The sequence below is a fragment of the Bos grunniens genome, chromosome 1 (assembly GCF_055505025.1).
Source record: "Bos grunniens cultivar Pamir isolate PY7600 chromosome 1, Bosgru_T2T1.0, whole genome shotgun sequence".
Classification (NCBI taxonomy): Eukaryota; Metazoa; Chordata; class Mammalia; order Artiodactyla; family Bovidae; genus Bos; species Bos grunniens.
In genome coordinates, this window is record NC_141165.1 from 11314265 (window position 1) to 11327038 (window position 12774).

Below are 12774 nucleotides of genomic sequence, written 5' to 3' on the forward strand. Positions count from 1 at the left end.
GAGGGAAAGAACAGCTTGGTTGGAAGAGCAAGAGGAAGGCAGGCTGCACTGAGACGGGCGGGGTAGACTCACAGCTCGCCACGGGCGCTCACAGGGTACAGACATGGACAGAGGGCGGGCGAGGGTGGATGCGCGGGGGGCCACGGGTCTTACCTGGAGGGTAGACCAGGGCCACATGGGCCCCGGCACTCAGCCTCGCCTTCTCCATCAGAGCAGCGGCCACTCGCTCGGCCTTTTTGTGGAGCTGGACGCAGGTTGCGGTGCTGGTGACTGTGCCCTAGGAAAGCAATCATGGGCACGCTGAGCCAGGGCACGGGGGTGGGGAACTCTGGACACTCCACGCACAGCCTCCGTCTGAGACCTGTGGCCAGGAGCCAGGATGGGTGCCACCCAGGCCCTGCCTGCTGTCTCCTTGGCCTTTGCCTCCTCAGAGACTGCTCGTCTACCACAGGCAGACTTGGTGAGCCCTTTCGGCTGTTATGATAAAATATTTTACATATAAAAATACTGTCAAGAATAATGTGACAAGGAGCCATCCAGGTTTTCATTACCTAGTATTCTGCCACATTGTTTCAATGTCTCTTTTATAAAATAAATCACTACCACTCCACATACACCTCCAATTCTATCCCCTCCCTCCCTAGAAGCAACCCTTTTCCTGGACATCAACACACATAAGTAAACAGTAAGCAGTAAACAAACATCCCTGAATTGAACCCTGACACACGCTCAGTCGCCCCACCCCCCAGCTCCAAGCCCTGGGTCACCACAGGCTGGTCTTTCAGGGAGCCTGGGAGGGCGAGAGGCTGGTAGGGCTGCCCCACACCCGGTCTCTGCAGAGGACAGCTGGGCTGGGACCAGCTCCAGTCTAGCCCTCCCTCCCCCTGCCGACCTGTCTGAGCTCATGCTCTCGGTCCTTAGGAGAATCACAGTGCCACTGAGCCTACCTAACCATCACCACCCTCCAGGACGGCCCGGCGGAGCATCTAAACTCTCACCCCTCCTCAGCTGGGGCCCCACCACACACACCTGGGGGCTTCGCATGGTGGGTCAGACTCACTCCTCACACCCAAGCTGAGGTTCAGAGTGCCACACTGGGCACACACTGGAGCTCAAAGGCCCAGAGCTTTGCCAGTCCCCAAGGCCAGGGGCCACCTCATGCCAGGGACACCACCTGCAGAGGCACAGGCTTCCTCCCAGGTCAAAGGCCAGCACATGCTCAGGTCCTAAGGACAATTCAAACCTGAGGAGGCTGACAAACCAGAAGAAACGCAAAAATCTACAAGGTTTTAGAAAGATCTGGGGGGCCCTCCCAAGCTTAGCTACAGAGATAGTTGTGAGCACTGCTGGCGACTCTAGGCCTGGTGGCATCTCTGCACACTCCCATCGGTGCTCCCTCCTCCCTGGGAAACACCCCCTCTGCACAGACACCTGGCCTTCCCCTAGGCCGCCCTCACATCCCACAAGCCTGCCTCCAACCACACCTCACACTCATCCACAGCCCCTGTCCCATCTGAATGGCTAACTTGTGCCTGGACCATGGCCCTGGCCCCCTGCTCCCATCCTCACCCTCTCACAACCCATAGGAATCACCCAGAATTGGAGACCCCATCATACCCTCATGCTCATGTCCAGCCCCCCAGCACACACTGAGGGTAAACCCAGCGCCCAGCCTCGCCTGCCTTAGAGCTCCGGCTGCTCCTATCTTAAGGTTCTCCTGCAAGCTGACTTTATCTTGGTCAATGCTACTTACTGGCTTTGGAATTCAATCAATCATAAACAAACGTCTCCAGTACACTGTCCAGGTGTGCGGATACATGTGAGCAGAAGATAGCACCTCTCCTGAGCACTGGTTTTCTAGCAGGAAGACTTGCTTCAGCAACTGGGGAACAGGGGTCTTTTTTTTTTTTATCTTATTTAACATTGTGTATGTAGCAGATATTGATTAATATTTTTTGAATGAAGAAACAGTGGCCAATAGCAAGCAGTTCTGAGAACCAGGCTGGTGCTGCTAAGACGTCAGAGCACACGCGTCCTCCCAGGCCAGGACACATCTAACAGTGAGTCATGAAGAGTAGTCATGGTTACTCTCTGTTTTCATAGTTTGTCTACTGGCCCATAACTTACAGTTTCTCCTTTACACCTGAGAAGCTCCTGGTACCATGTAACACCCACTGAAAGTTACTAGGATTAGGGCTGTAAGCCGTATTTGCTGTGTTACAGCTACAAACAAAGGAAGAAGATCTAAAGTACTTTTTACACAATAAACATTTGTTTTTAGTTTACTTAGGAGAATTTATATGCATGAAAGTGAAAAGCGAAAGTGTCAGTCACTCAGTTGTATCCAACTCTTTGCAACCCCATGGGCTGAAGCCCGCCAGGCTCCTCTGTTCATGGTATTCTCCAGGCAAGAATACTGAAGTGGGTAGCCATTCCCTTCTCCAGGAGATCTTCCCGACTCAGGGATGGAAACCGGGTGTCCTGCATTGCAGGCAGATTCTTTACCATCTGAGCCACCAGGGAAGCCCTATTTACAAGCATACTCTTCATAATCGAAATACAAGGTAATGAGAATTTCCCTGTTAAATACAAACCCACAGAAATGTGACTGTGGCTTGTGTGGAAGCTGAGGTTTTCATGGAAAGAATGACACCACCCAGACGTCCCTGGTGGCTCAGACGGTAAAGAGTCTGCCTGCAACACAGGAGACCTGGGTTCAATCCCTGAGTCGGGAAGATCCCCTGGAGAAGGAAATGGCAACCCACTCGAGTATTCTTGCTGGGACAATGCCATGCACAGAGGAGCCTAGCTGGCTATAGTCCATGGGGTCACAGAGAGTCGGACATGACTCAGCAACTAACAAATGTGACACCAGCTGACAGCCTGGAGGTCAAGGAGTGCTGTCCTCCAGTGAGACCTGAGCACATGGCTGGAGTGTGACATGGGCCCTCGCCCACATGGGCAGCACGTCCCACTGCACCAGTGCCCGCCTCACCTTGGCATTGAGCAGCAAGAACAGCGGGTGTTCGGGGGTGGTGTGGGCCCGCCACTGCAGCACGTCAGGCAGGAACAAGAACTGTGGGAGGGGCAGGGAGGGGTCAGGCCTGGCGCCTTCCCAGGCACCTCTTCACACCCCCCACCCCACCCCTGGGTGGGGAGGGTCAGGCCGCTGGCTTCCTAGGTGCCACCTCCCCCCACCCCACCCCTGGGTTGGGGAGGGTCAGGCCTGATGGCTTCCCAGGGACCTCTTCACCCTCCCCTCCAACCCCCTTACCTTCCTAGCCTGCTCACTGTCCTCTAGGTGCGACAGCTCCCTCCCTGAGGCCTGAGCGATTCTCTTCCCGGCGACCAGGTTCCCAACGATCATGGAGGCAGGCCCAACCTCTGGAACACGAGGGGACCTGAGTGAGGACCGATGACTCTGACAGGTAACCTTCTGAATGGGCAGGCAACTCACTCTTCACTACAATACAGGGTCAGGAACCAGGGAGGAGGGTCGTGCTTAGTGACAGAGAGAACCTCGCTCTCAGAAGTGAACCCGATTAACATATTCAGCACGAGGCGAATATCCCAACCTTAGCCACAGCTAAACTCGTAGTACATTTCATTATTTTACTGATTAAACGTGCTTCACTTAATGGTTATTTTATATATTTAATAATCAACAAAAGTTATTGGCGTTTACTTAAGACTTACATCCCAGTTCCCCCAGGGAAGGGAAGCTGACCATGTGCTGGGCTTCCCAGGTACTGCCTGGCTGCTGTGGCAGATCACAGTGTTGGGCAGCAGCACGCACAGCGCCCTTGGCCCCCACGGCTGGCTGTGGTGGCCGCTCCGCGGCTCTTCAGATTCCAAGCTCCCAGTCTGCTCTGGGGCATCATTCGTGCCCCTGGGGCCACTGTGCAGCTTCCACAGCCCGGATACCAGGCCGCATCCAGTGCCAGGTGGGCCCCCCACAGTGGAGGGTGGGGATGTGCTCCTTCCAGGGAGCAGGAGGCGGGGACTGGCCTGCTGTGCTGCTCACTCTGGCTCTCAGCTCCAACCCCAGAGACAGAGGGTTCAGCAGGCCTGCGCCCTTAAACACAAACGTGGCCGCTGCTGTCCACAGATGCAGCGGACGTGCTGTGGCGCGCACTAACCTGGCTGCTTCTGCCGAGGCTTGGGAAGGTTGGTAACACACGTGTGAGGGCACATCAACACGTTACACGGGTGCAGCATCCCCTCCAGGAAGCGCTGCTTGGTTTCAGAAACGTGAATCCCACCGAGAGGAGCCTTGGGCAAGGTGTTGGCAGGAACCAGGGCCAGACAGTACACGCCCACCTGGTGGATGCTATCGATGGCCTGGAGGGAGCATGAGACAGGGGCCTGCGCTTGAGCACATGCGACCAGCTCCAGGCTGGGAGCTACAGGAGGGCCAGAACACCCAAACCCAAAGGTCAAGCAGACCGTGACCTCTGGGACGTTAAGAGAAACACGGTGAGACAAGTGTGCATTTCCTACCATTTACACACACGTGTGCATGTGCGCACTCCAACACAAATCTGTAACTGCTCACATTAGAAAAAGCCATCAAAGCAGACACTGACTTCCTGTGGGAGAAGTGTGGACAGAGTACAGAAGCCAGGCTCCTCTGAATACACTTTGCTTTCAGAGTTGGAACCATGTAAATATTTTATGTCCAAAAAACTTAAAACTTAAAAACCAATCCCTAACAACTGACAGTAAAATAGAACAAATGAACTCAATCGAAGTGGATCAGGTTGGCACATCCCTCAGACAGAATCTACTTAAAGTGACTTTAAACACAGCAATCTGACTGATTCCATCCTAGAGGGATATACCCTATTGGCAAAAAGAATTGTAAAAACATCCTAAGTTGTGCTCGAAACCTCACACTTGAGAGGTTACATGGAGACTGGAGGGTGTGCAGCGTGGCATCAGGACATGATTACTTCTGCTGGAGTCATCATTATTGCAACCTTTCAATATGGAGAAAGGTCGGAGAGTCAAGGAAAACCTGAGTTGGAACCAGCAGCATAAACTCAGGGTGTAGGTGATCTTACAGGCAGAGGATCTGCTCTGTCTGTTTCCTGCTCTGTCTACTGCCCAGACTGTGGTCCCAAGTCCATTTCTTGGAGGCAGCAGGGCCCCGTGGGTCCCAGTCGTGCTGGGTCTGGGACATGAGATGCCCCACCACCCTCTGGCATCCACCTTCCTGCTCTCCATGTGACCCCTCAGAACCCAGAGGTGTGTCGAGAGGACTCAGGAGCCAATCCAGAGAGGCTCCCACTGACATATAAATGTAGTTACTACAACCACTAGTTCACAGGGAGACAAAAACCAGAGCTACTCCATGACGCCAGTGCAGGATCCAGAAATCAACCCTGGATCTCACTTTCCTGCACAACCGTCCATCCAGGTCCCCTGGTGACTTCAGAGGACACAGCCCTCTTTGTAGAAGACACTTTCAAAGCAGCTGCATTACCAATGAGCAAGAAATGACTGAACTGAAATGCCTCCCCTCCCTTGAAGCCCTACCAAGCCAGTGGACAGACTATCTACCTCCCATGAGGCCCCTGGCCAGCAAATCAAGCCCGAATCTGACCAGGCTTCAAGATCTACCCAGTGACACAGTGGACAGAGGAGTACAGAGACGGGACCACGAGGCACAACTGTCAGAGCCCAGACTGGGAGATGAACTGGGCTAACCTGTCAGGAAACAAACTGCAAGAAAAATAAAACAAGGAAGAGTGTGCAGATTAAAGAAGATTAAAAACCTGGACCAACCAAGTGCAGTTTTTACCTTATTTTGATCCTAAGTTTAACAAACATATTGAACATTAGGTAATTTGGGAAATCTGAATAGTGACTAAATATTTAATTACAGCAGAAAGAACTAAAATGCTCAGGAATAAATTTAACCAAGGAGATGAGGGACACATGTATACTTAAAACTGTGAGGGACTGATGAAAGAAACTGAAAAAACCACAACTAAATGTAAAGACATTCTGAGTTTCTGAATTGGAAGAATTAGTATTGTTAAAAAGTCCATACTACGCCAAAGTCATCTGCAAATTTAATGCAATCGCTGTAAAAATACCCATGACATTCTTCACAAAACTAGAATAAACACTCCTAACACTTGCAGAGAACCACAAGACCCTGGGTTGCCAAAGCAGTCTTAAGAGAGAAGTGCAAAGCTAGAGGTGTCACGCCCCCTGACTTCAAACGTCGTAAAGCTGCAGTAATCAAAGCAGTGTGGGTGGACCTGGCACAAAAACCATGGGTCGATGGAGCAGAAGGGAGCCCAGGAGTTATCTCACACTCACACAGTTACTGCTTTATCACAGAGGAGACGAGGACAGACAACTGGAAGAGAGAGGGCCTTCAGTAAATGGCACTGGAGAAACTGGACGCCCCACACAAAACTAAACCAAAGCAGACCAAGGACGTGAATACAAGACCTGAAACAATGATACTAGAATGAAACATAGGCTGCAGTAAACTTGATGTTAGTCTTGGTGATGGTTTTTTGGATTTGACACCAAAAGCAAAGACAAGAGCAAAAATAAACAGGTGGATTCATGTCAAACTAAAAGGCTTCTGCACGGGAAAGGAAACCACCAACAAAACAAGAGGAATCTATCGAATGGGAGAAGAGATCTGTAAAAATACATCTGGTAAGGATTAAAATCCAAAATATAGAAGGAACTCATACAACTCAACAGTGGAAAATAATAATACAATTAAAAAATGGGCAGAGGACCTGAACAGACAGTTTTCCACAGAGGACATAAGGGACTCCCTGGTGCTCTAGTGGGTAAGGATCTGCCTACCAAGGCAAGAGATATGGGTTCGATCGCTGGCCTGAGAAGCTCTCACATGTCATGAGGCAGCCACGGCCATGCATCCCAACTATTAAGCCCGCTCTCTAGAGCCTGCAAGCTGCGACTACTGAAGCCCATGCACTGGAGCCTGTGTTCTGCATCAACAGGCAGCCCCTGCTCAGTGAGACTAGAGAAAGCCTACACGCACAGCAGGGAAGGCTCTGCACAGCCGAAAAATGAAAAATAAACAAATCTTAAAAAAAAAAGACATACAAGATGGCCGAGAGGTACATATCTCTTCAGGGATCACGGCCTTGTTGTGGCGAAGGAGCTTGCGTAACTCAATGAAGCTATGAGCCATGCCATGCAGGGTCACCCAAGACAGATGGGTCAGAATGAAGAATTCTGAGAAAATGTGGTCCAGAGGAGGAGAGAATGGCAAACCACGCCAATATTCTTACGTGAGTGAAAAGCCAAAAAGATATGACACTGGAAGATGAGTCCCCAGGTCAGAAGGTATCCAATATGCTACTGCAGAACAGCGGAGAAATAGCTCTAGAAACAATGAAGAGGCTGGGCCAAAGTGTAAATGACGCTTAGTTATGAACATGTCTGGTGGTGAAAGTAAAGTCTGATGCTGTAAAGAACAATACTGTATAGGAACCTGGGATGTTAGGTCCATGAATCAAGGTAAATCAGACACGGTCAGTAGGAGATGGCAAGAGTGAACATCGACATTTTAGGCATCAGTGAACTAAAATGAACAGGAAAGGGTGAATTTAATTCAGATGACCATTATATCTACTACTGGGCAAGAATCTTTTAGAAGAAATGGAGTGGCCCTCATAGTCAACCAAAGAGTCTGAAATGCAGTTCTTGGGTGCAACCTCAGAAATGACAGAATGATCTCAGTTCATTTCCAAGGCAAATCATTCAACATTACAGTAATCCTAGGAGAAGGCAATGGCACCCCACTCCAGTACTCTTGCCTGGAAAATCCCATGGACGCAGGAGCCTGGAAGGCTACAATCCACGGGGTTGCTGAGGGTCAGACATGACTGAGCGACTTCACTTTCACTTTTCACTTTCATGCATTGGAGAAGGAAATGGCAACCCACTCCAGTGTTCTTGCCTGGAGAATCCCAGGGACGGGGCATCCTGGTGGGCTGCCGTCTATGGGGTCACAGAGAGTCGGACATGACTGAAGTGACTCAGCAGTCTATGACCCAACCACTAATGCCAAAGAAGCTGAAGCTGAACAGTTCTATGTTCAGCATGGAACACTATGCTTCTAACACTAACACCAAGACCTTCTAACACTAACACAAAAAAAGATATCCTTTTCATCACAGGGGATTGGAATGCAAAAGTAGGAAGTAAGGAGATACCTGGAGTAACAGGCAATTTAGCCTTGGAGTACAAGATGAAGCACAGCAAAGGCTAGCAGAGTTTTGTCAAGAAAACACACTGATCATAGCAAACACCTCTTCCAATAACACAAGAGATGACTCTACACATGGACATCAACAAATAGTCAATCCTGAAATCAGACTGATTATATTCTTTGTAGCTGAAGATGGAGAAGCTCTATACAGTCAGCAAAAATAAGACCTGGAGCTGACTGTGGTTCAGATCATGAACTCTTTATTGCAAAATTTAGGCTTAAATTGAAGAAAGTAGAGAAAACCACTAGGCCATTCAGGTATGACCTAAATCAAATCCCTTATGATTATACAATGGAGGTGACAAATAGATTCAAGGGATTAGATGTGGTAGACTGAGTATCTAAAGAACTATGGATGGAGGTTTGTGACACTGTACAGGAGGCAGTGATCAAAACCATCCCTAAGAAAAATAAATGCAAAAAGGCAAAATGGTTGTCTGAGGAGGCTTTACAAATAGCTGAGGAATGAAGTAAAAGGCAAGGGAGAAAGGGAAAGATATAACCAACTGAATGCAGAGTTCCAGAGAATAGCACAGAGAGGTAAGGCCTTCTAAAATGAACAATGCAAAGAAATAGAGGAGAACAACAGAATGGGGAAGATGAGAGATCTCAAGAAAATTGGAGTGATCAAGAGAACATTTTATGCAAGGATGGGCACAATAAAGGACAGAAATGGTAAGGACCTAACAGAAGCAGAAAGATTAAGAAGACGTGGCAAGAATACATAGAAAGTCTTAATGACCCAGATAACCACGATGGTGTGATCACTCACCTAGAGCCAGACACCCTGGATTGGGAAGTCAAGTGGGCCTTAGGAAGTATTACTACAAAGAAAGCTAATTGTGCTGATGGAATTCCAGCCAAGTTATTTCAGATCCTAAAAGATGATGCTGTTAAAGTGCTACACTCAATATGTCAGCAAATTTGCAAAACTCAGCTGTGGCCACAAGACTGCAAAAAGTCAGCTTTCATCCAATCCAAAAGAAAGGCAACACCAAAGATGTTCAAACTATTGTACAATCATGCTCATGCTAAATGCTCATTTCTTATTTTGCATTTCATAAGGTTACAATCAAAATCCTTCAAGCTAGGCTTCAGAGCTACATGAACTGAGAACTTTCAGATGTGCAAGTTTGGGTTTAGAAAAGGCAGAGGAACCAGGATCAAATTGCCAATATTCGTTGGATCATGGAGAAAGCAAGGGAATTTCAGAAAAACATCTACTTCTGCTTCACTGATTATGCTAAAGCTTTTGACTGTGTAGATCACAACTAACTGTGGAAAACTCTTAAAGAGATGGGAAAACCAGACCACTTTACCTGTCTCCTGAGAAACCTGTATACAGATCAAGAAGCAAGAGTAGAACTGGACATGGAACAATGGACTGTTTCCAAATTGGGAAAGGAGTATGTCAAGGCTGTATATTGTCACCCTGCTTATTTAATTTATATGCAGAGTACATCATGCAAAATGCCGAGCTGGATGAATCACAAGCTGGAATCAAGATTGCTGGGAGAAATATCCAGAACCTCAAGACATGCAATGATACCACCTTTATGGCAGAAAATGAAGAGGAACTAAAGAACCTCTTAATGAGGGTGAAAGAGAAGAGTGAAAAAGCTGGCTAAAACTCAATATTCAAAAAACTAAGATCATGGCATCTGGTCCCATCACTTCATGTCAAATAGATGGGGGAAAATGGACACAGTGACAGATTCTACTTTCTCGGGCTCCCAAATCACTGAGGACAGTGACTGCAGCTGTGAAATTAAGACGCTTGCTCCTTGGAAGAGAAGCTATGACAAACCTAGATAGCATATTAAAAAGCAGGGACATCACTTTGCCAGCAAAGGTCCATCTAGCCAAAGCTATGGTTTTTCCAGTAGTCAGGTACAGATGTGAGAGCTGAACCATAAAGAAGGCTGAGTGCTGAAGAACTGATGCTTTCTAACTGTGGTGCTGGAGAAGACTCTTGAGAATCCCCTTGACTGCAAGGAGATCAAACCTGTCGATCCTAAAGGAAATAATTCCTGAATATTCATTGGAAGGACTGATGCTGCATCTCCAATACTTTGTCCCCCTGATGCAGGGAGCCAACTCATTGGAAAAGACCCTGATGCTGGGAAAGACTGACAGCAAAAGGAAAAGGGGTCGGCAGAGCATGAGATGGTTAGAAAGCATCACCCACTCAATGGACATGAATTTGAGCAAACTGTTGGACATAGTGAAGGACAGGGGAGCCTGGCGTGCTGCAGTCCATGGGGTCGCAAAGAGTCAGACTTGACCTAGCAACTTAACAACAAGAGGGACATAAAAATATGCTAAATATCACTAATACTGCTGCTGCTGCTAAGTCACTTCAGTCGTGTCCAACTCTGTGAGACCCCATAGACGGCAACCCAACAGGCTCTGCGGTCCCTGGGATTCTCCAGGCAAGAACACTGGAGTGGGTTGCCATTTCCTTCTCCAATGCATGAAAGTGAAAAGTGAAAGTGAAGTTGCTCAGTCGTGTCTGACTCTTAGCGACCCCATGGACTGCAGCCTACCAGGCTCCTCCATCCATGGGATTTTCCAGGCAAGAGTACTGGAGTGGGTTGCCATTGCCTTCTCCACACTAATCTTGAGGAGAAGGCAAATTAAAACTACTACAACACACCATCTCACACCCATCAGAATGGCTGTTATCAATAGGACAAGAAACAACAGGACTAGGTGAAGGTGTGGAAAAAGGGAACCCTTGTGCACAGTTTGTGGGAAAGTAAATTGGTGCAGCCACTGTGGAAAACAGTATGGAGGTTCTTCAGAAAATTTTGGGTATTTATTGGAAGAAAACAGAAATACTAACTTGAAAAAATATATGCACCCCTATGTTCAATGCAGTATTATTGACAACAGCCAATATTCTTGTGTCCATCAATGGATTAATGGATAAAGAAACTGTGGTACACACACACAGGAATATTACTGAGCCATAAAAAAGAATGAAATCTTACCATTTGCAACAATACAGAGGGACCTTGACAGCATTGTGCTAAGTGAGATAAATCAGACAGAAAAAGCCATAGGATCACTTACATGTGGAAGCTAAAAACAACAAAAAAATGAGCTCTTGGACAGAAGAGATTGGTGGTTGGCAGAGGTGAGGGGTGGGGGTAGGAGAAATGGGTGAAGGGAGTCAGAAGGGAGAAACTTCCAGTTATAAGATGAACAAGTCCTGGGGATGCCGTGTATAGCATGGGACCACAGTGAATGCTGGGTCGTGTATTGGAGTGTATTTGATAACACTACATCCTAAAAGTTCTCATCACAAGAAAAAATTTCTGTAGCTGTGTTATGGATGTTAACTAGACGTGCTGTTGTGATTATTTCACTATATATACAAATATCAAATCACTGTGCTAGACACCTGAAACTAACACAGTGTTACCTGTCAATCATACCCCAATAAAAGTGAAAGTCACTCAGTCATGTCTGACTCTTTGCGACTCCATGGACTATACTGTCCATGGACTTCTCCAGGCCAGGATACTGGAGTGGGTAGCCTTTCCCTTCTCCAGGGGATCTTCCCAACCCAGGGATTGAACCCAGGTCTCCCACATTGCAGGCGGATTCTTTACCAGCTGAGCCACAAGGGAAGCCCAAATCCCAATAAAATGTTATTGCTGATTTTTACGATGTGATACTGGTACTCCTTTTTTAAAGAAATAAATACTAAAATTTACAGGTAAAACCTCTGAGTCTGGGATTTGCTTCAAAGTCCTCCTGAAGGAGAAGCTGGGCAGGCAGATGTGGTGCAGATGGTTCCTGGACTGGTCAGTGTTGACTGAGGCTGACGGTGGACACATGGGTGCTATTATACTCTTCTTTGTATGACTGGTATATTAGTAATATTTCGCAATGAAACATTAAACATCTTCACTAAGTATAAACATCAGCATTAGTAGAAAAACTGGTCCTCTGACACTCAGGGCTCTCTGGTCTCCCTGATGCTGGACTTGCTCTGCTTCATAGGCGTGTCCTTACCCCGGGGGCCGAGGCCGAGCACACGCCACACAACTGCCCGAAGCTGGTGGGACACCAGGGGGCTCTCTGGAGAGTTGCCAGGACTGAACTCACCCAGAGATTTGGACAGACAACACTGTCCACAGCAGCCTTATCCATAACGGCCCCAAACCAACAACCCAGTGTCACCAAGATATGGAAAAACAAGCAAAGGAAACACAACTCAGCAATAAAAAGGGATGAGCCACTGACGCACATACAAGGAACCTCATGAATGCGCCACTGAGGAAGACAATCGGATCAGGAGCCCACACTGAGACTTGGCTGTAGGATGCCCTTGAGGGGGGTCAGAGTTCAGCCCCCAACACACAGCAGCTGGTGGTTCCCCAAATGGTGTGAGTGCTCTTAGCTGTGGTTACCGGGGCATGTACACCTGTCAAAATTCAACAATCTGGACCTCTGCAAATCCGCTCTTTCCATGTGTAAGTTACACTCAGTGA

General features: G+C 48.0%; 1 protein-coding gene across 7 annotated transcripts in view; it reads right to left on the bottom strand.

Annotated features, from left to right (window-relative positions):
- The window catches only part of DIP2A (DIP2 acetate--CoA ligase A), a 120932-nt gene that overhangs the window by 19455 nt on the left and 88703 nt on the right, over window positions 1-12774 (bottom strand). For all 7 annotated transcript variants that reach the window (XR_015132663.1, XM_086317106.1, XM_086317030.1 and 4 more), the window contains 4 exons: window positions 4140-4341; window positions 3275-3384; window positions 2996-3076; window positions 154-277 (listed from right to left, as the gene is read on the bottom strand). Coding sequence is in view for 6 of the 7 variants with exons in the window: in XM_086317106.1 (XP_086173232.1) it covers window positions 154-277; window positions 2996-3076; window positions 3275-3384; window positions 4140-4341 (517 nt within the window). In the remaining variant the exon portion in view is untranslated. The remainder of the gene's footprint in view (window positions 1-153; window positions 278-2995; window positions 3077-3274; window positions 3385-4139; window positions 4342-12774) is intronic.